Source organism: Metopolophium dirhodum, chromosome 1, assembly GCF_019925205.1.
Source record: "Metopolophium dirhodum isolate CAU chromosome 1, ASM1992520v1, whole genome shotgun sequence".
Taxonomy (NCBI): domain Eukaryota; kingdom Metazoa; phylum Arthropoda; class Insecta; order Hemiptera; family Aphididae; genus Metopolophium; species Metopolophium dirhodum.
This window is the reverse complement of record NC_083560.1, coordinates 87015094-87039309: the sequence shown is the minus strand read 5'-3', so window position 1 is coordinate 87039309 and position 24216 is coordinate 87015094. Positions and strand designations below refer to the sequence as shown.

General features: G+C 29.1%; 5 protein-coding genes and 2 pseudogenes across 5 annotated transcripts; 2 read left to right on the top strand and 5 right to left on the bottom strand.

The window, feature by feature from the left end:
* Positions 1–1035: 1035 nt before the first annotated feature.
* On the bottom strand, positions 1036–8671 carry LOC132934468 (uncharacterized; annotated as a pseudogene).
* LOC132934104 (uncharacterized) lies at positions 2101–3070 on the top strand. The gene is made up of 2 exons (XM_061000379.1): positions 2101–2179; positions 2346–3070. Exons 1-2 carry the CDS (start codon positions 2101–2103, stop codon positions 3068–3070), a joined length of 804 nt encoding a protein of 267 aa, XP_060856362.1.
* Positions 8672–9088: 417 nt separating the features above from the next.
* LOC132943564 (uncharacterized) lies at positions 9089–10836 on the top strand (annotated as a pseudogene).
* Positions 9390–10004, bottom strand: LOC132936206 (uncharacterized). Its single transcript, XM_061002900.1, has one exon. The coding sequence runs from the start codon at positions 10002–10004 to the stop codon at positions 9390–9392; it is 615 nt and encodes a 204-aa protein (XP_060858883.1).
* A 375-nt stretch (positions 10837–11211) lies between the features above and the next one.
* LOC132943553 (zinc finger MYM-type protein 1-like) lies at positions 11212–15974 on the bottom strand. Its single transcript, XM_061012593.1, has 7 exons — positions 15928–15974; positions 15684–15860; positions 14280–14521; positions 14015–14113; positions 12824–13513; positions 12293–12739; positions 11212–11738 (listed from the first exon to the last, which is right to left on the bottom strand). The coding sequence occupies exons 1-7, from the start codon at positions 15972–15974 to the stop codon at positions 11212–11214; spliced, it is 2229 nt and encodes a 742-aa protein (XP_060868576.1).
* Positions 15975–16058: 84 nt separating this feature from the next.
* Positions 16059–17536, bottom strand: LOC132943545 (uncharacterized). Its single transcript, XM_061012588.1, has 4 exons — positions 17492–17536; positions 17228–17428; positions 16975–17136; positions 16059–16127 (listed from the first exon to the last, which is right to left on the bottom strand). The coding sequence occupies exons 1-4, from the start codon at positions 17534–17536 to the stop codon at positions 16059–16061; spliced, it is 477 nt and encodes a 158-aa protein (XP_060868571.1).
* Positions 17537–19247: 1711 nt separating this feature from the next.
* On the bottom strand, positions 19248–20292 carry LOC132943536 (uncharacterized). Its single transcript, XM_061012580.1, has 2 exons — positions 20258–20292; positions 19248–20007 (listed from the first exon to the last, which is right to left on the bottom strand). The coding sequence occupies exons 1-2, from the start codon at positions 20290–20292 to the stop codon at positions 19248–19250; spliced, it is 795 nt and encodes a 264-aa protein (XP_060868563.1).
* Positions 20293–24216: the final 3924 nt, after the last annotated feature.

Genomic DNA, 24216 nt, shown 5'->3' with positions numbered 1-24216 from the left:
TCAATATACCCTACGTAGCTATATTAAAAACTCAATTTTTTGAATTGGCGCTTAACCTTGTAAATCGTAATAAATACTTATTAAAAAAAAAACATTTTCTATTATTTTTATTTATTTTTGTACAAAACCCATTTTATTAGTTATTAGGCCGTGTTCTCACCAAAAGCAACTGATGACGGCAACGCAATCGCGACGCAACGCAACATGTATTATTAAGGCAGCTCTCCCATTAGCACGACGAGATTGACGCGACGTAACTTAAGAAAAAACCATGAAACTGTCGTACGCGACGAGTTTTGCGTAGAATCGCTCATTCACGCGATCGAAGTCGCATCAACAATATTGTGCTACTGTATTATTTTTCAGTTCGTATATTTAAACAGTATATAACAGTTTGTCACCAGCATCATCTTTGTACCTATTGAAAATAGAATCGGATAGTTCAGATGATAGTGTGATAGTGATGTGGTCTTATTTAAAAAGTAAAAAAGAAAAAACGTAAATTTTGGATTCATCCCTACTTAGCAAATAATATCAACAGAAATGCGTATGTTGCTTCGAGAGAACTATTATTACATCCAGAACGTTTTCAGTCATTCTACAGAATGAGTAAAGAAAGTTTTTCAGAACTTTGCAACTTGCTTGAACCGGCCATCAGCCGAAAAGATACTCATTTTAGAAAATGTGTCGGAGTTGAAGAAAGAGGAGAGTTGAAGACTTCTAATAATAATAAGGTATGTATTGTATACTCGTATATTCACGCGTTATATGATTGTTATGAAATAATAAAAACTTACACTGTACGTTGTAATAAATAAATATTGTAAGCATCAAATATTGTGCATAAACCTGTTAGAAAATCATATAGCAGGTATAAATGGACTATGTCATCTAAAAATAATAAACAAAATAAGTAAGATAAAATTTTTAATTTTTAATACTTCAAGAAAACTTAGATTTTAAATGTTATAGAAAATGTATAAATATACGTCTTATTTAAAAAAAAAAACAGAAATGCGATACATATAATATATACTATTTTTTTGTAAGATATTCTTGCATATCGAGTGGTATACAAGACGTATTTGGATTGATCTGCACTTGTTCAATGTTACTCAAATTTAGCACACTATGGTACTCTTGTAATTTTTGTGTATGTTGAAAGTTATTTGAATTTTGTATGTACATGGGTGAAGTTAAAACTGAACTAGATTCAGAACCGTATGATGATACACTTGGTGAATAGTCAGAATAGTTTTGCGAATGAGTTGAATGGTTTGAAATAGGTCGAATAGGTTGGAAATGGTCAGTTACCCCGGTACTTGATTCTCCCAAAATATCATCTATTGTATCTAACATTTTACGTTTGAATTTCCTCATTTGGATGTCGGTCATTTGATGTATTTCAGGTAACATACTTAACAGAAACTGTTTTCTTGGATCATCTTCTTTTTTGGAGTTTTGTTTTTTAGTATTTATATAATCAATAAAACATTGATCTGCAGCATCTGAAGTGTTTGTCTTTTTTTTCTTAAGTTTTGGAGTAAATACTTGTTCGTTACTTGATTCAGTCATGTTGAAACTTTCTGCAGTCGATTCGAATTCATTTTCTTCGGTGTTTTCAACTTCATCAGTTTCATTAACTTCATCGTCCATCACATTCGGAGGGGAAGGAAGATTTCCCGCACTATCTACACTTCTGACTCCTTTAATATACGGTAAAATAAATTGCATATGTTCAGTCATATAATATACTTTAAAATCTTTTCTTCCGGAACCACTTGGTGGTTTTTGTCTCCTTACAAACACTGTACGAAGGTTCCTCCATTTTTCTTTGCAGTTTTCCGCTATAAGGAATTTATATGGTAATTAATATTTATATCATAATTAGAGCTCTAAAATGTCATGATATTAATTTTATAATGAATAGTAATAGTATTTATGCAAATCATAATATTAAAAAAAATTATTTTCAGATATTTGGCTACAGGTTGCAATTTTAGTGCCTTGGCATTTTATTTTGCGAGAGGTAATAACACTGTCAGTAAAATCGTTACTGACACAACAAGAAATATATGGGAATGTTTAAAAGATTTATACATGCCAGTACCAACTGCTGAAAAATGGAAAACAATAGCTGACAGATTTCATGATCTGTGGAATCTCTCAAACTGTATAGGTGCATAAACAATTTTAATATAATATAATATGATAAAAAAAAAATGGCTTTATTATGATGTACTATAATATGGACCACAGACCATTTAAATATGTATACAAATGTCAAATAAGCATCTAAAAGTATATTAAGACTAAAAATAACATTTTTGTTTAATTATCTATAGGTGCTATAGATGGGAAACACATTAGAATAAAAAAGATTCCGAAATCTGAATCATCTAATTTTAATTATAAATCGTACCACTCTCTGGTACTTATGGCGAGTTGTGATGCAGATGGTATATTTACAACAATTGATGTTGGTCAGGCAGGGAGAAATAGTGACGGTGGAGTTTTTAGAGCTTGTCGTTTAGGCCGATGGTTAGATATAAATGGTCTTGATATACCAACAGGCATCAAATTACCTCACGACCAAGGGGATATACAAATGTTTCCATACTATTTTATCGTGGATGAAGCATTTCCTCTTAAGTCCTATTTGATGAGGCCTTATCCAAGAAGAGTACTTGATAACAAAAAGAGAATTTTTAATTATAGATTAAGTAGAGGAAGAAAAACAATCGAATGTGCTTTTGGGATGATGGCTAGTAAATTTAAGGTACTAAGTACACCAATTTTATGCGTAAATGAAGAAACAATAAGCAGTATTATACGATGTATGTGTGTATTACATAATTTTATTCGGATTAGAGAAGGTAGAGCTTATAAACCGCAGTACCATAAGGAAACTGAAATGAATATGAATATTGGAATGAATTTGGAATTAGAAAATGAAAACAACAATTTACCAACCAGAAATTCGGCATCCGGACTTAGAGATTATCTGTCTAACTACTTCATACAACCACAATCTGCATTACCTTGGCAATGGAATTATTGTACATCGTAAAATAATAATATTTATCTTATATAATATTTTTTTTTTATATAATAAATATTATGTTAGGTCAGTTTATATTACTTATTAGTTATTAATTAATATTAAATTACTATTGTAGATTATTTTTACTTAATACTTATTAATATAAAAAATTATTTATATATTAATATATACTACTTCATACTATATTTACTTAATACTTATTAATTATTATTAAATTACTATTGTAGATTATTTTATTCAATGATTAATAACAAACAGTGTCGGACTGGCCATAGCCGCTGGGCCCCTTACTTTTTTTTTTTTTTTTAGTGTCGTCAATTTTGTAATTTTGTCCAGCATTCCCTATGGCCTATAATATGATGATGAATAATAGTAAAATGAAATTGTCTAGTTATAAGTTAGAGCAGGTTTTTTTGGATTAATTGCACTACTGCAAGTTAAGTTAGGTTTTATAGGACTTAGACGAGACCACGAGGACCCCGCTTGTCCGACCTTGCAGGGGCCCCAGTGCCCCGCTGTTGGATTCAGCAATCATGCAAATATTGCATAGAAAAAAAATGTATTATGTATTAATTTACAATACTATACGTCTATAATATCTGTATAAATGTATAATATATAAATATATAATAATGATGAAGGTATGACATTTACTTTTGAAAGCGACTTAAATAATATAATTCTTATATAGCTTACGGATGTCTCCTAAATTGAAATTTTATAACAGAAATATAATTTTAGTTTTCGTAATTTAATTTCTGTGTAATTAATAATTATTATTTATTGTTTTGTAGCTTCAAATGTTTCATAGTTTATTTTTAAACGAATGATTTCCATCGCGTCGGCTTTGCGTTAATATTGTATTATAATGCTATTATTTATAAATATTATATAATGTTTTTCTCGCATCGGGCATCCCATCGAGTATCGACTATCGACTATAGTTATTTATAAAAATATTGTCGACTAATATAACTAGGATAATACTGATAATAGTATAATACGTACACAGCTATGATTATTGATTTGTTAATTTATTAATCAGACTGCTCACTGCTCTAGTCGTGTACTCGCATGCTGTCGATTATTGTTAATTGTTATGCGATATATTTGATGTTAAACTATTGTCTATTGTTAATTTATTTACCGTGAATTTGTGCAATTAATTTATGAACATCAGAACATGAAACGTATATATAAATCTGGGGCCGCAAAAAAGGCAGAAAGAAATAAAAAAGCATTATTAGCGATCCAATCATCCCCACATCAAAAAAAATTAAGTTTTCCTACACTGGAACAAGTGCAGCGTGTTGCTGAGAATAGTACGAAAAGTAAGTTTTAAATATGTTGATTAAGACTTTTTGGGTTTTATTTTGGATATTGTGTATGCAGTGAATAAGAATTTCTTGTTTTTTTAGACTAAAATATACACTGTCATTTTAATAATAACAATAGAATTTTGCAAACTCAGTCTTTAAGACGTATATTCATGTAAAGGATGATTTAGTGTAATTAATATTTGCACAGTTTAAAAAAATTATAATATACAAATTTGAAACAATTAAAATATGTTTATTGCAATCTTGCAAAATTATAACAAATTTAAATATAAAAAATTTAAAATCAAAGTTAATGTATTCGGTAGGTAATTGCAGTCTTTAGTAGGTATACAGAAAAGAACTTTAACATAACTTCTAAATAAATATTATGTAGATATTCTAAAGTTATTTTAAGTGTTAAAAACAGTATTACCAATAACAAATCAAAGTTGATGAAGTTAGAAAATAAAAAAAACTCAAATTTAAATATATTTCACCATTAACATTTATGGGATAATAAAACAATGTAAACTTAAAATTATACTCAATCTTAATCTGCACTATATATAAAATCTGCACTATAAATTACTTGCCAAGTTTGTATAATTTGGTTTGTCATGATACCTAATACCTATCTAACTTGGACCTAGGTGAATATTGTGGGGAGTTATGGGTGGTAACTGGTAACATAAAATAATAGCCATTAGCCAGACACTAAAAAACAGAAGTCTGTGGACAGATGCCTAAGCAAATTAATATTGAAAATTGAAAACTAAAACTGTAATAAATAATTTTGTTAATAGATACTAAATCTGATGAAATGCCTGAACATTCTAGTATGGATAACAATGGTAAGTACCTATTAAAACAATTTACTTAAAATTTGAAATCTAAAATTGTAATAAATAATGTTGTTAATAGATACTAAACCTGATGAAATGCCTGAACATACTAGTATGGATAAAAATGGTAAGTACCTATTAAAACAATTTACTTAAAATTTGAAATCTTAAATTGTAATAAATAATTTTGTTAATAGATACTAAAACTGATGAAATGCCTGAACATTCTAGTATGGATAACAATGGTAAGTACCTATTAAAACAATTTACTTAAAATTTGAAATTTAAAATTGTAATAAATAATTTTGTTAATAGATACTAAAACTGATGAAATGCCTGAACATTCTAGTATGGATAACAATGGTAGGTACCTATTAAAACAATTTACTTAAAATTTGAAATCTAAAATTGTAATAAATAATTTTGTTAATAGATACTAAACCTGATGAAATGCTTGAAGACACTAGTATGGATAACTATAATTTTAATGAAAACAATGCAGTTAACACGGATGAAAATTCTAATATTATAAATTTTATTCGCCCTTCAAGAAATGATTCCATTGCTATTAAAAATAATTTCTTCTCTAAGCATCCTATACAACCTATAATGACTACTAAAGGTAAACTTAATTTTAAAAGAATTTATTATAAAGAGTTGCCAAATGGCGAAGTGGTTCAAAGAAAATGGATATCCTACTGTATAGAAACAAATTGTTTATATTGTTCTAATTGTATGGCTTATGGAAAGCCAGTTAATTTTGGAGAAAAAGAATCAAAGTTCATAAGTGGGTATAAATCTGATATTAAATTACAAAAATGCCTTTATCGTGATATAGTGAGACATGAAAATTCACTATTCCATCAGAATTCATCATGTACTGCAGTCCGTTTTCAATTAAATAAAGATATTGAGTGTATTATAAATCGTGATGTCATGGCAAAAAGGTCTCAAGAAGTACAAAATCGAAGACAAGTGCTTGAACGACTAATAGATATTGTTATTTTTATTGGTCGTCAAGGCATCCCATATCGAGGTAAACATGAAGCAGCAAATTCTTTAAAAAATATTGAAGTAAACCATGGTAATTTTTTAGAACTAGTCATGTTAATTTCTAAATATGATACTATTTTAAATCAACATGTTAAAATGTCAATAACTCTTAGTGAAAAAGCTAAGTCTTAAAAAGGTCGTGGATCTTTAATTACATTCATGTCCAAAACTTTTATAAATAATAACATAATTATACCAATTGGAGCAGCAATTCAAGGTACAATTGTTAAAAAAATTAAAGAGTGTATTAAGTTTAGTATAATGATTGATAGCACTCAGGATGTAAGTGTTATGGATCAATTAGCAATATGTGTCCGGTATGTTTTCAATGGTGTTGTGCAAGAACGATTATTAAATTTGGTTGTTTGCCATAACTCTAGTGGTATTGGCCTTTTTAACTTATTAAAAGAAGAATTAAAAAAACTAGGATTAATGTTAAATGACATTGTTGCATGTTCATTTGATGGTGCCGCCAACATGAAAGGTATTTATAATGGTTTACAGGCCCATTTAAAAAGTGTAAATCCAAACATTGTGTACACACACTGTATGGGGCATGTATTAAATTTGGTAATGAGTGAATGTAGTACTGACATTAATTTGGCTGAAGACTTATTTGGATTAGTAGAGCAGACGGCTGTTTTTTTATCAGATTCCCACAAACGAATGGAAACTTGGACATCTATTACTAGTGTAAAACGTACTGGTCATGATAAACTTTATAGACTCCAAAAAATTGGTGCAACTAGGTGGTGGAGTAAAGATAAAGCTTTATCTTCAGTTATGGATTTACAACTGAACGTAGTTGAAATTGATAAAGAAGTCGATAACGCCAAATTTACCACTTTATTTACATTTTTAACCGCAGTTTGTCATGGCAATTTCAATACACAATCTAAGTTCATTGCTAAATCATTGATTAGTAATTGGTCAAGATTTGAAATTATATGTATATCTAATTTATTGCTTGATATTTATTCAGCTACAACTCCGGTGTCAATTTATCTACAAACTAAAACTATAAATTATTTACAAGCATGGAATATGATAGCTGCTTTAAAAAAAGAAATTGAGAAAAAAAGAAATGATGAGTATGTATTAAATTTATATAAAAAATGTCAACATTTTTGTAAAAAAATAAATAATCACTTTTGTGAAGAAGATTTAATTAATATTGAAGAAGATTTTCCAATAAAACGTATTTCAAAAAAAAAAAAACTTTCTGGGGAAAAGTGTAATGATGAATCAAGAATTATAATATTATCTCCATATAATAAATTTAAATATGATACTTTTTTAATTATAGACACTATTCAAAATAGTATTGAGACACGATTCATGAAAAATGAAAATTTATTAAAAGACTTGAACTGGTTGGACCCTAGAAGTTTTGCAGTATTTAACAACACTGAATTATTGCCTGTATCAGCTTTGAGTACTATATGTAAAATATCTGGACTGAATCATCAAGTAATCTTAACAGAATTGAAACAATTTTCCAGTCAATATGAAAATTTTATACCACAAATACCTAAATATACTACCGATTGTGATTCAGAAGATAAGTTACTTTTAAGAAATGAAGATGTGAGTGATGAAGATAATGATGAAATATCAAAATCAGTAAATTGCAATAAGTGTAACAAATGTATCCACTGTGCATTTTTAATTGTACGAGAATTATCATGCCAGTCAAATTTATTTTCAAATTTATTTGTTATATATAAGTTTGCTTTGTTATTGCCATCAACACAAACAACTTGCGAAAGGGTATTTTCAAAGCTTAAATGTATCAAAACGAAACTTCGCTCAACGTTACATCAAAATCACCTTACTCCATTAATGTTGATGGCTATAGAAAAAAATATAGCTATTGACACTCAAAAATTGATAGAGACGATAGCATATTCATCTAATGAATTAAAAAAATTACTTATTTAAAAATTGTGTTTTATTATTTAAAATATTCTTACTAGGTATAGGTAGCTAACCTATTTCAAAAATAATTAGATGTAAAATTGTTTTTATATTTAAGTTAACTCGTGAATCATGATTATGATATAATATATTAATATTATATATTATAATCCATATTAGTAAAAATGTAAAGTACCTATATTTAAAGAAGTATCTTAATATGTTGTTTCAACGAAATACAGTGTACATTTTTTGGGGGCCCCTTAAAAAAACTGATCCATGGGCCTTTGGTATGCCAGTCCGACACTGATAACAAACGTACCTTTGTCCTTTAACGATTTTGCCACACTTTCTTATGCCAAATCTGTTACATCTCGTTTTGAATAGTCGGATAACTTATAATTGTACAGACAAGGGTGTTTTTCAATTTCTTCCACAAGTTTAATGTTGTAAACGGGATCGTCTTTTTTGGCCATATTTACCAAAATCGCAGACGACCGTTGCAATGAAACTGAACATGTTCAGTCGCGCGCGATTTTTTACGTCGCAGTCGCTGCAACAATAGTCGCGTTGCGTGTATGAGAAAAGTACTATTTATAAACATTGGAAACATGGACGCGATAAGAATCGCCAGTTTCGTCAGTTGCGTCGCGTCAATCGCGTCGTGCTAATGGGAGAGCTGCCTAAATTGACGTGTTCTCACAGGTCGCAACCGGACTAGAAAACAACTCAACTGTTTGAAAACAATTTTTGAGCTACTCGACGCGTCAGTCTCTCTGTCTAGTTGCTAGTGTGAATAGTTGCGATTTTGTGAATATTTCAATTATTTGATTATTACTCTGGTTTATAATAAGGTACAATCAATTTAATATTTTGTACATAATTTATTTAAAATGGCAAATGAACAAGCAGAAAATATAGCTTTCATACAACTCATAGAAAGTCACCCATATCTCTATGATATAACATCATCTAATTATACTCGACAAGACATAAAAGAAAAAGCATGGAATGACATTTCAAAAAAAACGAACAATTCTAGTAAGTAATATGTCAAAAAATCAAAAACGTAATTACTAATTAATCTTATATAAACAATGTACATACAGATACAATATTAAATAGATTTATCATATGATTTATTAAATAAGTAAAATTAAAAGTAATATTAATCATAAAGACATATATATTAAATTAAATTATAGTATTCCATTGATATGGAATAGAACCGGCTGGTGTCATAAAATATTCACATAATCTTTCTCTGTTTTGTTGTGCCTCTGATAACGACCTTACTTGTCTCTCGTGATTTTGTTGTGCCTGAACTTGTCGATTTTTTTGTTGTGTGTCAAATATTTTAGGATGAGAAAATATTCCTTGTTTGATACGAATATAATTATGTAGGACACAAGCAGCTTTTATAATGTTATTTATAGTTTCTTCCTTACAACAAATTGGCCCTTCAAATAAACGAAACTTGGATACTAACATACCAAAAGCACACTCGACGCTTTTGCGGCCTCTAGAAAGTCTATAATTGAACACCCTTTTTTTATTTTTCAAACTTCGTTTTGGATAAGGCCTCATTAAATATTTAGTGAGGGGGAAAGCTTCATCTGCGACAAAATAAAATCGATAATTATTATCATTATTACTTGAAGGTAAAGGTCTAGGAAGAGGTAATTGTAATATGTCTAAATTTAAAGCACGTCCAAGATTTGAAGTTCGAAATACAGCACCATCACTATTTCTTCCTACTTCACCAACATCTATCGTCGTAAATAATCCATCGGCATTAACACAAGCCATGAGCACAATAGAAAAATACCCTTTATAATTGAAATAGGTCGATCCTGTGTTCGGTAAACATTTTATTCGAAAATGTTTACCGTCAATCGCGACCACACAATTCGGGATATTCCATACCTCAAAAAATCTGTCAGATATTTGTAACCATTGTTCTTGTGATGGCGAATCCAAATACTTTGGTTGTAGAACAGTCCAAATATTTTCAGTTGTGTTTGAAATAATAGTACTAATTGTTGTAAGTCCTCTCATAAAATGATATGTCATAGCTCTATAACTTTCACCTGTTGCCATAAACCTAAAAAAAGTTTAATATATTATTTAATATTTATTTTTATTTAAACTTAATTTATTGAGCCGTGATTTAAGTTTTTGATAATCAATTACGGTTTTACTTACAAATATCCAATTTGATTTTAGTCCAAACATGTAAAGAACGATGGAAAAATATAAGAACAGTATTCCTACGTCATTTGAGACAAAAAGTACCAAGTGGATCATCGGGCGGCCATAAAAAAAATATTATTTAGAAGATAACATGCAATTTATAATTCCATTTGTTAAAAGTGGCAAGAAACAACAAGGAAATATATCGATATCATCGGAATTGGAAAAGGACACTAACATGGAAGGTATTGAAGACGAATCAAATTATGAAATAATAGAATCTGTTCAAGTGCCAGGATCATCTGAATTATTGAGTAGTTATCAATATATAGCAGAAGATCACGATAAAATAGCACATAGCGCAAAAAAATTAAAAGTAAATAGTAAAATAAGTGATGTCGATAATTGTTTTATGCAGTGGCGTGGCGTGGAGTCAACAGTGGTGTAAGCAATCACCAAAAATTATACCCACCTATACCTTAATTTTTTTTTTTTTACCACCACTCAAAAGCAGCTTCAGTTTAAAATACTGATTTTACCTTGCTATAATTAAATAGTTGCATACTTACAAATTTTACCTCTAAAAATGTGTCTCAACAACTTTTGGTTATAATATAACAAAATTAACAAAAACATATATATTTTTAATACATTAGCTATTTATTTTTAAATATATTTTAATAACAAACGAAACAATTTTTTTAAGTTATACATTCTAATGTAGGGATAATAGTGTTAATAAATAATAAAAATAATAATAATAACAGTCCTGTTTTTTTTCTTAAATCTAATTTTTAGTTCCAAATTCTATTAGTTTACAAGTTCACTTATAAGACAACTCTATCCTTCTATTTTGTTTTATAAAGTCTTTAATTACATCATTATGAAAATTAGGTTCACACTTTGTAGTCATTAAAACTTCTTTTTCTATGGAAAGTAAAGATAAATTTGAAAGTCTATTTTGAGTTTGATTATTTCTTAAATAAGTTTTTATCCTTTTTAAAGCGGAAAAAGATCTTTCAGCAGAAGCACTTGTTGCAGGAATGGTTAAAATTAATGCACATAATTTAGTAACTTGAGGTAGAACAGTTGTTAAATCTGTTTCCCTCAAATATTCTAAAAGTTTATAAATATGTGTTTGATGAAACTGATCAGATGAATATATAATTGACAATTCACTCTTTAGCTTTGGAAATTCAAAATACTGACCATATGTTTGTTTAAGTGAACTAAATTTATCCTGAGGAAAATTATCTTTGTAATGGGAAAATTTTTCAAAATCAAGTAACCCCATAAATTTTAAGTTATATACTTCAGAAAATCGTTCATCAGTTTTAACTAAAATAGTATCTATTATTTCATAAAATAAACGTTTATAGTTAATTTTTCTATCTTCTGATACTTGAACCATTCGACACCTTTTATTTCTGGATGGGATTATTTTATTTTTTTCTAAGTCATTTACTTCATTCCAAACTAAATTAAATTTCTGCCTATACTCATTTAATTGTTTCTTAAATTCATTTATTTTTTGAGTACAATATGAAATATCAAACACTTTTTTTTGTAATACATCAAAAAGGTACCTAGCTAAAGGAAGTATTTTTCCAAAAATGATTAAATTAAAATTAAAATCAAAATCTTCTAATGTCAAACAAAAGCCTCTAGCACATATAATTGATTCGCCATCCCATTTGTCAGCGTTTTCTACAATAGACTGCATTAATTGATTAATTTCTTTTTTATGTTCAACCATAATATTAATTAATCTACTATTATAATTCCACCTTGTTGGTGCAATAGTTGGAAACCGTTTTTTAACAATTAAATCTAACTCATTTATTCTTTTTGTACTATTAGAGAAAAAACCGCAAACCCGTTTAGATTTGTAAAAAATATTTTACATTCCTTAATATGAGACACTGACTGCTTAAGAACTAAATCAAGTTTATGTGCATAGCAATGAATATACATTGCATTTTTATATTTCTGTTTTATCAAAGTCTGCAAACCATTATGAGAACCAGACATAACAGCAGCTCCATCATATGTCTGAGCAACTAATTTGTTCTCATCACATATATACTCTGGAAGTATTGAAAAAAAATGATCAGCCAAAGATTTAGCTGACCTATCAGCACTAACATCAGAAAACCCAATAAATCTCTCTTGAACACCTTTGTCATTAACATATCTAAATACTGTTGTGAGTTGTGATCTTTTTGTAATATCAGTTGTTTCATCCGTGATTACTGCTAAGAAGTCAGCATCTTTAATTTCATTTTTAATTTTTGTAATTATAACATTTTTTATAGAATTAATTAAATCATTTTGTATGTCATTTGAAAGGCCTGTAAAAACAGTAGAATTTGAAATATGGAATTTTAGTTTATCATCAACAGAAGAGAGTAAATTAAATGTTTCAACAAAATTACCTCTATTTAAAGAACTTGATTTTTCATCATGACCTCTAAAAGCTAATTCTTGTTTGGCAAGGAAACAAGTGATATCAATTAATTTACTTATAACATACCTATTATTATCTACTTTTTCATTATGTTTATTTATGTTTTTTTTTAAATTTTCACTTAAACAAATATCTATCCTATTATTCCCAAAAGTTTTTAAATTTACCAAGGCTTGAATGTGTAGCTGACTTGATTCGTGTCTAGTTTTTAACCCATGAAAATTAGACATATCAGTAAACCCATATTTTGACCAAATATTCGATTCACTATGTGAAAAGAGCAAACAGGGCCAACAGTACAATTTATCCGAACAACCACAAAGCCAGTCACATGTTTTATAAAAACATTCATTAAAATATCGGTAACAATTTTTAGTTTTAGATTTCAAATTAGGTAATTTAGGAGTAGGCCTCCCTCTCAAAACAATATCCATTTTGTCTTCATAAGTATGCGCGCCAAATGATTTTACCAGTAACCTATCTATATCACAGTGGAAGTTGGACAAATTGTCTTGTTGAGGTGAAAATTGAGTTGTTGGTGGTGATTCATTGTTTGAAACTGATGATAATTTTGTATCATTTGGTTGATAGCTAGTAAATGTTTTTGGTGTGTTAAAAAACAATGGAAGTCCTTGATTTATTGAAACTAAATTTCCTCCTAAAACGTAAATTAGGAAATATATAGGTAATACATTTATACAAATTATGTTTTGAAACATTAGAAATTTTATTTAACTAATAAACTGTTATGTAGTATTTAACTTTATTTATATCATTTGAAATAATTGATTAAAAAAAATAACTATATATTATTTCTAGTAATAATAAAATAATTGTTCTAATACATTGTATTAGATTTGGATCAATATATTTTTATATAAATACATTTCTGAAGAAATAATTCATCTCATGGGTAAAAAAAAGTAATATTTTATGAATAAAAAAATATAACATACACTAGTCTAGTTTAATTTATAATAGAAATATTTTAATAAAAGCACCGGATTTAGACACATTGTATACACTTTTTTTAATTTGAGCTCCCGTACTCATGTCTCATGTGTACTACAGAAATACTTAAACTATAGATGTTGTTAGATTGTATTAGTAGGTAATTGATAATAAAATTACTTTATAACTTATTTTATTATTGACATACTTTTTGATCCAATATCAGTATTTTGTGATGAAGTTGTGGATTCTGAAATTGGTGCAACAGCAACACTAATTTCGTTTGACCCAACATTTTTATTGATTGCTGCAATGATGACAAACACTTAATATTAGCGGTTAAATAATTATTATCATATAATATGTAATATGTTTGATGTTTAAGTCATTTCAATATACCTACATAGTACATATTAACTTTTACAGTCATTAACAACTAGAAGACATTTAAAACATATGAAGTTATTACTTACTTGGCGTTTTTGAGAAATAGTTGCTTATATTTTTATTTGTAAGTTTTGACTTTCGCACTACACAAGAAGCTATATGCAATAGCCAATTATAACTGCTCATATTATTTTCTTGTTTGCCACACTCACAAGTAATAAAATTAACATCTTGAACATGATCACTCATCATAAAATAATTAAAAATATAAATATCATACAATAACCTAACATTAATTGAAGTTAAAAAATAAATTAACTGTACTATTCTGTAAGTCGTAACTATTAAATAAAGTCAAATAGTCATAACAGACAATAGTGGCAGTGCGGCACTGTTTGTCATACCATTATACCAACGCAATTGGTAAAAATAAAATAAAGTGAAATGTCGATTAAAATCACGATGATTGCTGATTCGTCGTGTATCATATTTGAAAATCGCTTATATGTCAGTACCACCACCGCGTATACTATTCCGCATGATAATTTCAACACAAACAATTTATACTATAAACTGTAATAGTCTAATTTATAAAATAGGAAAGGGAATTGAAATCGCTTACACACACATCGCATTTCTCATGTTTATAGAAAATGCATAGATGAGCCGAACGTGCGTGCGCGGACTGCGGAAGTTCGGGGGACATTTTACCGAGTATTCTTGGCTTGTAATGAACCGACGCGACGACCGAAACGTTCAAAAACAACGAATAACGATGTTATTTTTAGACTAACAACAAATAACAATTTATAAATATAAAATTATAAAATCAATGAAAAAATATTATAATAAACAATAATATTATTTCACATTGATCATGGCTAAAATTGAATTTAATTTGGTCATTTAAAAATAATACACCCAAAAACGTTTAACAATAAAAAGTGTAAGCAACGCTTACACTGCTTATATACACGCCACGCCACTGGTTTTATGGAATACTTTGCAACGAAAAAGAAAAAAATGTCAACAACACCAAAATGTGCAGATCAAACATTTTTGTTGAGCTTACTACCGGATATACAACAAATGAGCCCCATACAATTCAAAAGGAAAGTTTTGGATGTCATCGGTTGCATTTTAGAGGATCAAGGTTCATTAAATCCTCCTAGTCATTCAAGTTCTTCTAGTTATTCTACATTATCGACAGTACCAGAGGCAAGAACTGATAATACAGGTAGGTAATGAATATCAACAATATGATCCAGAACAGAGTGGTTTTAAATATTTTAATATATAATAAAAAATATTTTTTTCGCTTAATTTGTATAAAAACTGTTATGTATTGTGAGAGTTTTCTCGGTAATTTATATTCAAATATTTCTAATTTTTTTTTTTTAATTTAATAAAAGATTATTATATTATTTTTCTTGATTATTCTAAAAATATAAAATATAATAAGGTTTAGTTATATTTAATTTAATTATTACCTTATTGTAATTAAAAGTCTTTCCTCAACAGACACTGCTTTTCTATAGTTGGTATCTTTTTTTTGAATTGAAGTCTTCATTAGTTCTACTAGTTCTTGAAAACATTCAATACTCATTCTATAGAAACCATGAAATTTAGCTGGGTCTTGGTCTAATTCTCTCGTAAATATAAATGAACTGTGGTTGACGGTGAGTAAATAGTATGGATGAACCCAATTTTTTTTTTTTTTTTTGATTTTGATACCTCAAATACATAAATGCTACAACCATATCCTCATCGGATGAAGACATTTTGATAACTGAATATGCATTGAAGTTGCGTTGAAGTTTCATATTAGTTTCGTATAAGAGAACATCTAGGCAACTCAACTAAAACTAGACTTGAATCTCTATCGCGTTGCCGTCATCAGTTGCTTTTGGTGAGAACACGGCCTTAGAGCTTAACTAAAACAAAAAAGGAGTAAAATGTTTAAATAGAGTATAAGTTATTATACACCCAATACCCATAACGGTAAAATGGTAGGTACCTACTGTACATTGCAAAACTTTTAACACTGAATAAAAAAACCCAATTAGAGATGTATTTTATATTATGTAGGACGACTGCGACTACGACTGGGGTTGAATACCAACCAATTTAACTTCCTTAATTAGGGTAAAATATTTTTTAACAAGTATCAAAATAATAATAATTAATAGCTATTATGAATACTTTGTATTTTTGTATCAACCCTATTCAAATAATATTAAGTTTAAAAGATGTAAATTTTTGGGAAGATTATCAAGTCAGTTCCAGCACCACATAAATAAATTTAAAAATTAGTTTTAAGTATAGACATGGTGAAACTGTGATATTGATCCAGTAGATACCTATGGAAACAAGTAATTACAAATTTGCAATTTAACAGTACCTACCTAACCTGAAGACTATTTTAGAAAAAGGGCAGCCAGCCCCATTAAAAAAAAAATACTTCAATCAACGCAGTAGAACATACTGGCAATTAGAAGGTGTATGATTTAGAATTCATGAACCTTAAATAAACTAATATATTATGATACAAATATAACAATTTATAAAGTGTTTAAAAAACATTTAATAATATACTTTTAAGAAAAAGTCCTAAGTTTTTAACAACAAATCGTCATCATTCAACAATCGGATAAAATAATAACAAATAAATTCTTATATGATTTAGATTAATAAAAAAATTAACTGTTGACTATTTGTTGACCTAAACCAAATATATTTGTTTAATAACATTACCTTTCATAATAGTTGAATAAATCATACACCGTGGTTAATCGCAAACATTTTTATTAATCTAAAACCTCTCTCGATATCTTGAGCTGGTAGAAATGGTAATCCGAATAAAAGTTTTAGACTTTTTAATGCGTTTTCATTAGTTTTTATAAGCCTATAATATCCACTACTCTTAATATTTTTGAAAACAGCCTGCATGAACAAAAAAATGATGCATCTAATGAAAAATTGTATCTTATTATATAATAATTATAATAAAAACTTCTATTGTATTATAACCAACCTGATTATGGTGGAACCAACAACCTGAGGTTCGTACTCCTGGAAAATATGACTGGAGCACATCTCTCAATGCTGTTTCATAATCGGTAACAATTGTAGATGGTGATATATTTGGTAAAAGTTTATTTTCAATATAATGGAAAACGGTGTCGTATGCGTTTCTGGTTTTTGCTTCCATTAATACAAATATTATTGGTAAAGACTGTAAATAAAGTTTTTACATGTAAACAATTTGGTATATTTTATTTTAAGAAAAAAAAACAACATAATTTTGTACCATAACATGAATAGATAACATTTGGTATCCCATTCTAGCTGGAACGACCTTAAATGTACCATCAACATGGAGTTCTTTTATATCCGTATCAACAATATTTTGGGTTAATACTGGGCATGCAAATATCATATTATTTTTCCCATCTATATCTTGCAGACAACTCCTGAATATTGATTTTCATCACAGCAGTTAATCCTTGGTAACTGTCCATTTTCAAAAACGATTGCCAGTTGCAGTAAATTGTCTGGTAAAGGAGGCATCGATGATCTACGAGCTACCCGCATTAGCGATTCAGCAGTAGACCACGGATACAAGTTTGCTTCCAACGAATGTCAGAAACCAAATATTTCAGTGCAAGGAACAATTAATTACTAGCGACCATGTACCGAATATCGAAATACCATTGAGGACTGCTAGTATTCAAAATTCATTAACTGGAGGACAAGAATTTATTTTTTTGTTTTTGCAAAACACTAAGTGTACTACGAGAAGATGCAAATGTAAACAACAAAATATTTTGTGTAGTTCTAAACGACATGGGTCTAATATATGTAGCAACAAATAAACAAAAATATTATTTTTTTATTAAGGATGATTCACAATAGTCAGACACGTTCCGACAGACACCGTACCGTACCGTTCCGAAAAATATTTTAATATTTGTTTAAATATAAACAATTCACATTTTAACGATTCCGTTCCGTTCATACACGTATCGAACCGACAAGGTCCGTCAGACATTCCGCGCGAGAATGTTTTGTCGGGAGGGGTCGTGTCTGATCTGGTCTGAACGGGTCTGTATGATAAGTGTGAATGAACAACAGACATATTCTATCCGTCGGCTGTCATTCACTGGAAGATTATTCACATTCACTAAGTTTTTAACTTTGAAGTACATACTTATTGTACTTATACTTAAAACTTTTTATTGTTCTCAGTGTTTTCGCTTGTTTATATTTTTCATACGTGATGAACCTAGAGTTATTAATTGAACTCGTCAGAGACCAATAATGCCTCTATGCATTGTCACACAAAAAATATAGTGACCATGTGTACAAAGAATCCTGCTGGAAAAACATTTCAACTTCTTTAGGCATACCTGGTAATATTAGCTAAAATATATAAATTAAAAATTAAAATTGGAAACTTAAAATGCCCGTAAACAGCTGAAAACTATTATTAAATGCTTATATAAACATTCAGTGAAAATTACATGTACCTATCAACGGTATTTTTTTTTAGAGTTACACCAGTTATACCTAACAAAATTTTCAAAATATTTCGATGACACGTTTTGAGCTGGACTTTTTTTTTTTAAATATCAATTAAATTGTATTCGTTGGGTCGAAAAGCTTGACAATTTAATACAAGTTATTTACACATTGTTAAAAAATGTAATAACAATATTTGATATATTATATTATACTATGATGTGTCTATGTATTTTGTATATAATTGGTGATTATATTTTCAAGAAATATAAAAAAAACATCGTACATATAATATAATAAATGATAAATGATTTTATTAATTTAATTAATTTGTATAAACACATTATAAACAATTAATAATATTAAGTTATTAAAAAGTATTTAAAAATAACATACACTTATTTAATTGATTAGTTCCAATGGATTTGACCAGCAGGTGAATTAAAAAATTGTTTGAATTTTTCTCTCACTTCGAATGTTACTTGTGGTGCGCTTCCTCCTTGATTTGAAATATTTGTAATATGTCTAGGTAGTTATTCGGACACTGATGATGCAAATTGATTATCATTATCACTTTTTATAAAGTTATGTAAAATACAGGTAGTGAAAATTATCTTATCCGCATTTTCCGGTAATGATTTTAAGCGTCTTTGATATACACGAAATTTTTGTGACAGCTGACCAAATGCATCCTCTACAACTTTTCTCGCACGTGATAGTCGCTCGTTGAATATTTTTTTGGTTTCATCTCGGTGAATTTGTATGCCGGGGTATGGTCTTAAAATATAACTTTTTAAAGGAAAAGCCTCATCTCCTATCATTGCGTATGGTAAAACTTCATTTGTTCCTGACAGAGCTCGGCCATCAGGTACATTAAATTTATTTTTTTCAAACGCTTTACCCATTTTTGAACTGGAAAAAATTCCACCATCATTACTTTTCCCATAAGCCCCAATATCCACCGCAATAAATTTATATTTCGCATCAACCAAAGCCATTAAAATGATCGAAAATGTTTTCTTGTAATTAAAATAAAGTGAACCACTATTTGGTGGAGCTTCAATGACAACATGTTTACCATCCAATGCACCAATGCAATTGGGGAAGTTCCATATTTCCCAAAACTCATTAGATATGGTTTTCCAATCATCTTCTTTCGGCATTGGCATGCATTCTTCTTTTAAGTTAGATATAATAGCAGTACAAACTTCTAAAACAATTGATTGGACAGTTGAATGTCCCAAACGGTAACTAAAAGAGATGGTTTGAAAAGAATCTCCAGTTGCCAAAAATCTATGAAAAAAACAATTATTTTAAAAACTTAAATAAATAAATTCGACAAAATGTACTTTTATAACCAAACAAATAATGCAAATGCCTAAACTTTCAAACTCTAATGATGATTTGATGCATTCTTAAAAGGTCTATCGACAGGTGCTGTTAATCCCTCTGGCAAAGGGAAACGACTTATTGTTCTCCATATCGGCTCTGAAGATGGTTTTGTCCCCGGTGGTTTGTTGTGTTTTGAATCGAAAAAAAATACGAGTGACTACCACGACGAGATGAATGGGGATACATTTCGTGAATGGATGGAGGGCACTCTACATCGCCTAAAACCGAACTCCGTAATTGTTATGGACAATGCGTTCTACCATTCCGTGAAAATAGACAAAGCCCCAACATCGAATGGCTGCGACACGATTGAGCATAAAACACCTTTTTTGCGACACGATTGAGCATAAATTGTCGGCGTATCAAAGGAAATTTAAATACAAAAGAAAACCAACACGATTGAGCATAAAAAACTCTGCAACGTTGCCATTTTCAATTTTGAACTGTATCGTATAAAAACATTTATTTAAATAATTATAATAATTCAAAATATAACATGACAAAAAAATATCATGTTTTCATAGTCAATATTTAATATATAAATAGTTGTCACAGTATATAAATCTTTTTGTTAATAATAAAATAATAATAATAGTTATGACTTATGAGTTATGACTTATGAAAATAATAAAATCAAAATATTTATAAATAGTTGTCACAGTCGTATTATAATACAGTATAATATACCTAGCTAGATCTTTTTGATAATAATAAATTAAATTGATACACCTTGGTATCTGTTTCCAAGTTGACTTAAATATATTAATAAAGATTCTGTATTCTTACGATTTAAAAACTGGCTGTAGGCTTGAATATTCAATTCAATTTTTTTAATTTCTTTTGCGGGTTGTAATTTTCCAGGCTTGTGTCGAATTGAATTGATCTTAGTCGATGTTTCCGCTTGTGTTTCGATCAATACCCTAACGACTGCATGAACATGGGGGTGAGGTGAATAAAACTGTGAATTGTACGTGCGATGAAAGCTTTCAGCTGCATTGGTCGTTCTAAAAAAAATTAAATAAAAAAATACAAATTAGTAAAAAAGTTTTTATAATAAGTTTTAAAAAATATTGTAAAAACCTTGGGTTTAGCGAAGGAATTTCCGCCCAAATATTTGGAGGAAACTGGCAGTGATCTTCAATATAGTTGTGTAGAATGTAATCAGAAAATATGAAACCGTCATCATTTGGACAAATTGATATTAACTCGTGAAATGCATCAACTACTTCTTCTGGGGAAATAAACGCCAAACCAAAAAACATTTTCAACCATTTTCCTAGTTCATTACTGTTGTTCATGTATGCTATTCTGAGAGAAGGTTCGCCAACAATCTACCAACAAATTATTATATTTTAGTAAAAAGTACTATATTATATAATTGTTTCTTACTTTTTTCCACCATGATTGTCCTAAATGAAATCTACATCCAATTATTTTAATATTTCCAAACACGTCTGTAATTGCCTGATGAGCTCCAATTTCAAAATCAACATGAAATGTGTTAATTTGCAAACTTTTTTCGCATAATTTCAAACATAAATTATTTAAAAATTGCCACATTTTAATATAAGTAGACCTAGTTTTATTTTGTAAAAAAAAGTAAACAAGTGGTAAGTAGTATCCATTTTTAAATCCATGTATTGTGTACAATTGAATAAAATATTTTGGAGCATAATTAAATGTGCCATCGCCAAAATACTCAGTACAATTATTTGTCATAAATTGTAGATTTTGTTCTGTAGTTAAACATACAAAATTATCATCAGTCGGCATGTAAATGAATTGTTGACCCTTATATTTAAAACATTCTTCATTTTTTAAGTCACTTAATTGATGAATTGTTTCATCCAAAGAAGTTGGTAATTTAGGATAGGTCTGCTTCCGTTTATCATACATTGCTTTCCGTACATTTCTTACATTTTGATTGTTTAAATTTGATGTTGAAGAAGAATTTAAAAGTTCGGTGCGAATAATTTTAAGTGGCCGTGTGGAAATTGATTCTTCAGCTTTTCTTTTGCAATTTTCTCTTAAAACTTGTGTTTCTATTTTCTCAATAGAATTTTTATCGTGGTTATGTTGTCCAGCAGTTTCAATCACTTTACGTTTATCTAAGCCCGAGAACATTATTGCCGAGCATTTATTATTAGTACACCTCCATCTCAAAAGATTGTCTTTTTTTCGCTCTCCAATTAATTTATACTTGTATAAATTATCTAGGGCCAATTCTTTGCCTCTTTCCGATAAAATAATTGTTATATCCATATTTTAAAAAAAATAGAAAAACGCACTAAGTATACACGCACTATACACTATACAGGTGATCGAACACTGATATTATTTCTATAATAATTTTGGATTTGTATCTTAATTATCTTATATTTTCCCCCAATGCTAAATGTTTAAAACGTTGTTTTGCTCCGGAACTAATTTATTAATCGATAACATTGTCGATAAAATTGATTAAGTCGATAAAGCTCACGGCTCGCGTCAGATATCATAATAATTGGTGTAATAATACGAGAAAATAATAAATTACAAAATGTTGGCAACGTGAATGTGGCAACATCGCATAAAATATACTATGCTCAATCGTGTTGCTAAAAAGGTCTATGCTCAATCGTGCTTTACCGCATCGAATACACGAAAGGCGGATATAATTAAGTGGTCGGAGGATAAAGGAGAAGTGGTAGACTGAACTATGGTTATCCCTCAACTTTTGCTCATAGTGAAACGTTTAAAACCACAACATAATAGGTATGTTATTGATGAACTAGCAACAAACAGTGGTTATACAGTATTACGACTCCCCCCATACCACTGTGAGCTTAACCCCATTGAGCTTGCTTGGTCATCAGTGAAGAACCATGTTCGAATGAACAACACAACTTATAAACTTCAAGATGTAAAAAAATTACTAGTAGAGGGCATAGATCGAGTTGACTCACAAATGTGGAAAAATTTTATAAGCCACACGAAAAAAGAAGAGATAAAATTTTATGAGGTCGATAACATAATAGATGAGATGTTGTCCGCGGAGAAAGATGATTTTTTGATGACTATTACGGGAGACACATCTTCTGAAACGGATTCCGATACTGAATAATGTTGACCTTAATTTTTGTGTATATAACGATAATTTTTGTAAACATGAATTTGATTTTTGTTAATTACTGTTTAGAAAAAAATGACTTCTTTAGAAATATGAGTAATTTTTGTAAATATAACTATAATTTTTGTGTATATAACGATAATTTTTGTAAACATGAATTTGATTTTTGTTAATTACTGTTTAGAGAAAAATGACTTTTTTAGAAATATGAGTAATTTTTGTAAATATGAAGTTGTATTTATTTATTAGTTTTAATTTCCTTCTCAAATTACATAGGTAATAGGTATTAATTACATTGGTACTTGGTTTTAATAATAATTGTGTACTACGTACGCATTGTGTTTGGTACAGAAAAATAAGGTAAAAGTACAAAAAACACGGTAAAGGAAAAAAAACTATACATTATAACATGATATAGGTAATAATTATTAATTATTACGATCGTGTTATTATGAACATCTGTATACACGGTGGCGGCTATCGATAGCGACGCATGACGGTAGCGGTCGACAACTAACGACCAATCACAGTGCACCTGACTCTCGCCGGGGGGTCTGACGACTGCCGGCGGCTCAGTTGCGTGCGCGAAAGTGGGCAAGGTTATTCTGAATAGAGTATATTTTAGATTATGAGCGAAGCGATGAATGTATTGATTTTACAATAATGTGTGTTTTTTTTAATTTTTTTTTTGTGTCTGTCATCACCTTTTAGGTACAGTAAAAGTGCTTGGATTTTCTTCAACAGTAACTTTTCTGATAGGAAAGTGAATCTAGTTGGTACTTTGGGGGGGTCAAAAGAAAAATATATCAGTTGTTTTAAAACGTGACGTGAAAAACAAAAGAAAAATTAAGGAAAAACAGGAATTTTTACGCAAAATTGTTTTTTACTCTAAAACAAATGACCGTAGGTGCATGAAATTTTGACTGTATGTTTATATTAGCATTTTCTATACACCATAACATTTTCCAAATATTTTGACTTATTTTGAGCTGTTTACGGAC

Coding starts and splice junctions, on each gene's coding strand:
- LOC132934104 (XM_061000379.1), top strand. CDS start 2,101: ATGCCAGTACCAACTGCTGAAAAATGGAAAACAATAGCTGACAGATTT. Junction 2,180..2,345: donor GAATCTCTCAAACTGTATAG/GTGCATAAACAA, acceptor AATTATCTATAG/GTGCTATAGATGGGAAACAC.
- LOC132936206 (XM_061002900.1), bottom strand. CDS start 10,004: ATGGCTTGTGTTAATGCCGATGGATTATTTACGACGATAGATGTTGGT.
- LOC132943553 (XM_061012593.1), bottom strand. CDS start 15,974: ATGTCTTCATCCGATGAGGATATGGTTGTAGCATTTATGTATTTGAG. Junction 15,861..15,927: donor GTAGCATTTATGTATTTGAG/GTATCAAAATCA, acceptor CGTCAACCACAG/TTCATTTATATTTACGAGAG. Junction 12,740..12,823: donor ATCAAGTTCTTTAAATAGAG/GTAATTTTGTTG, acceptor CTGTTTTTACAG/GCCTTTCAAATGACATACAA.
- LOC132943545 (XM_061012588.1), bottom strand. CDS start 17,536: ATGGGATACCAAATGTTATCTATTCATGTTATGGTACAAAATTAT. Junction 17,429..17,491: donor ATGTTATGGTACAAAATTAT/GTTGTTTTTTTT, acceptor CTTTATTTACAG/TCTTTACCAATAATATTTGT. Junction 16,128..16,974: donor TGTTTGCGATTAACCACGGT/GTATGATTTATT, acceptor TTTTTGTTTTAG/TTAAGCTCTAAGGCCGTGTT.
- LOC132943536 (XM_061012580.1), bottom strand. CDS start 20,292: ATGTATCCCCATTCATCTCGTCGTGGTAGTCACTC. Junction 20,008..20,257: donor TCTCGTCGTGGTAGTCACTC/GTATTTTTTTTC, acceptor TTTTTTTCATAG/ATTTTTGGCAACTGGAGATT.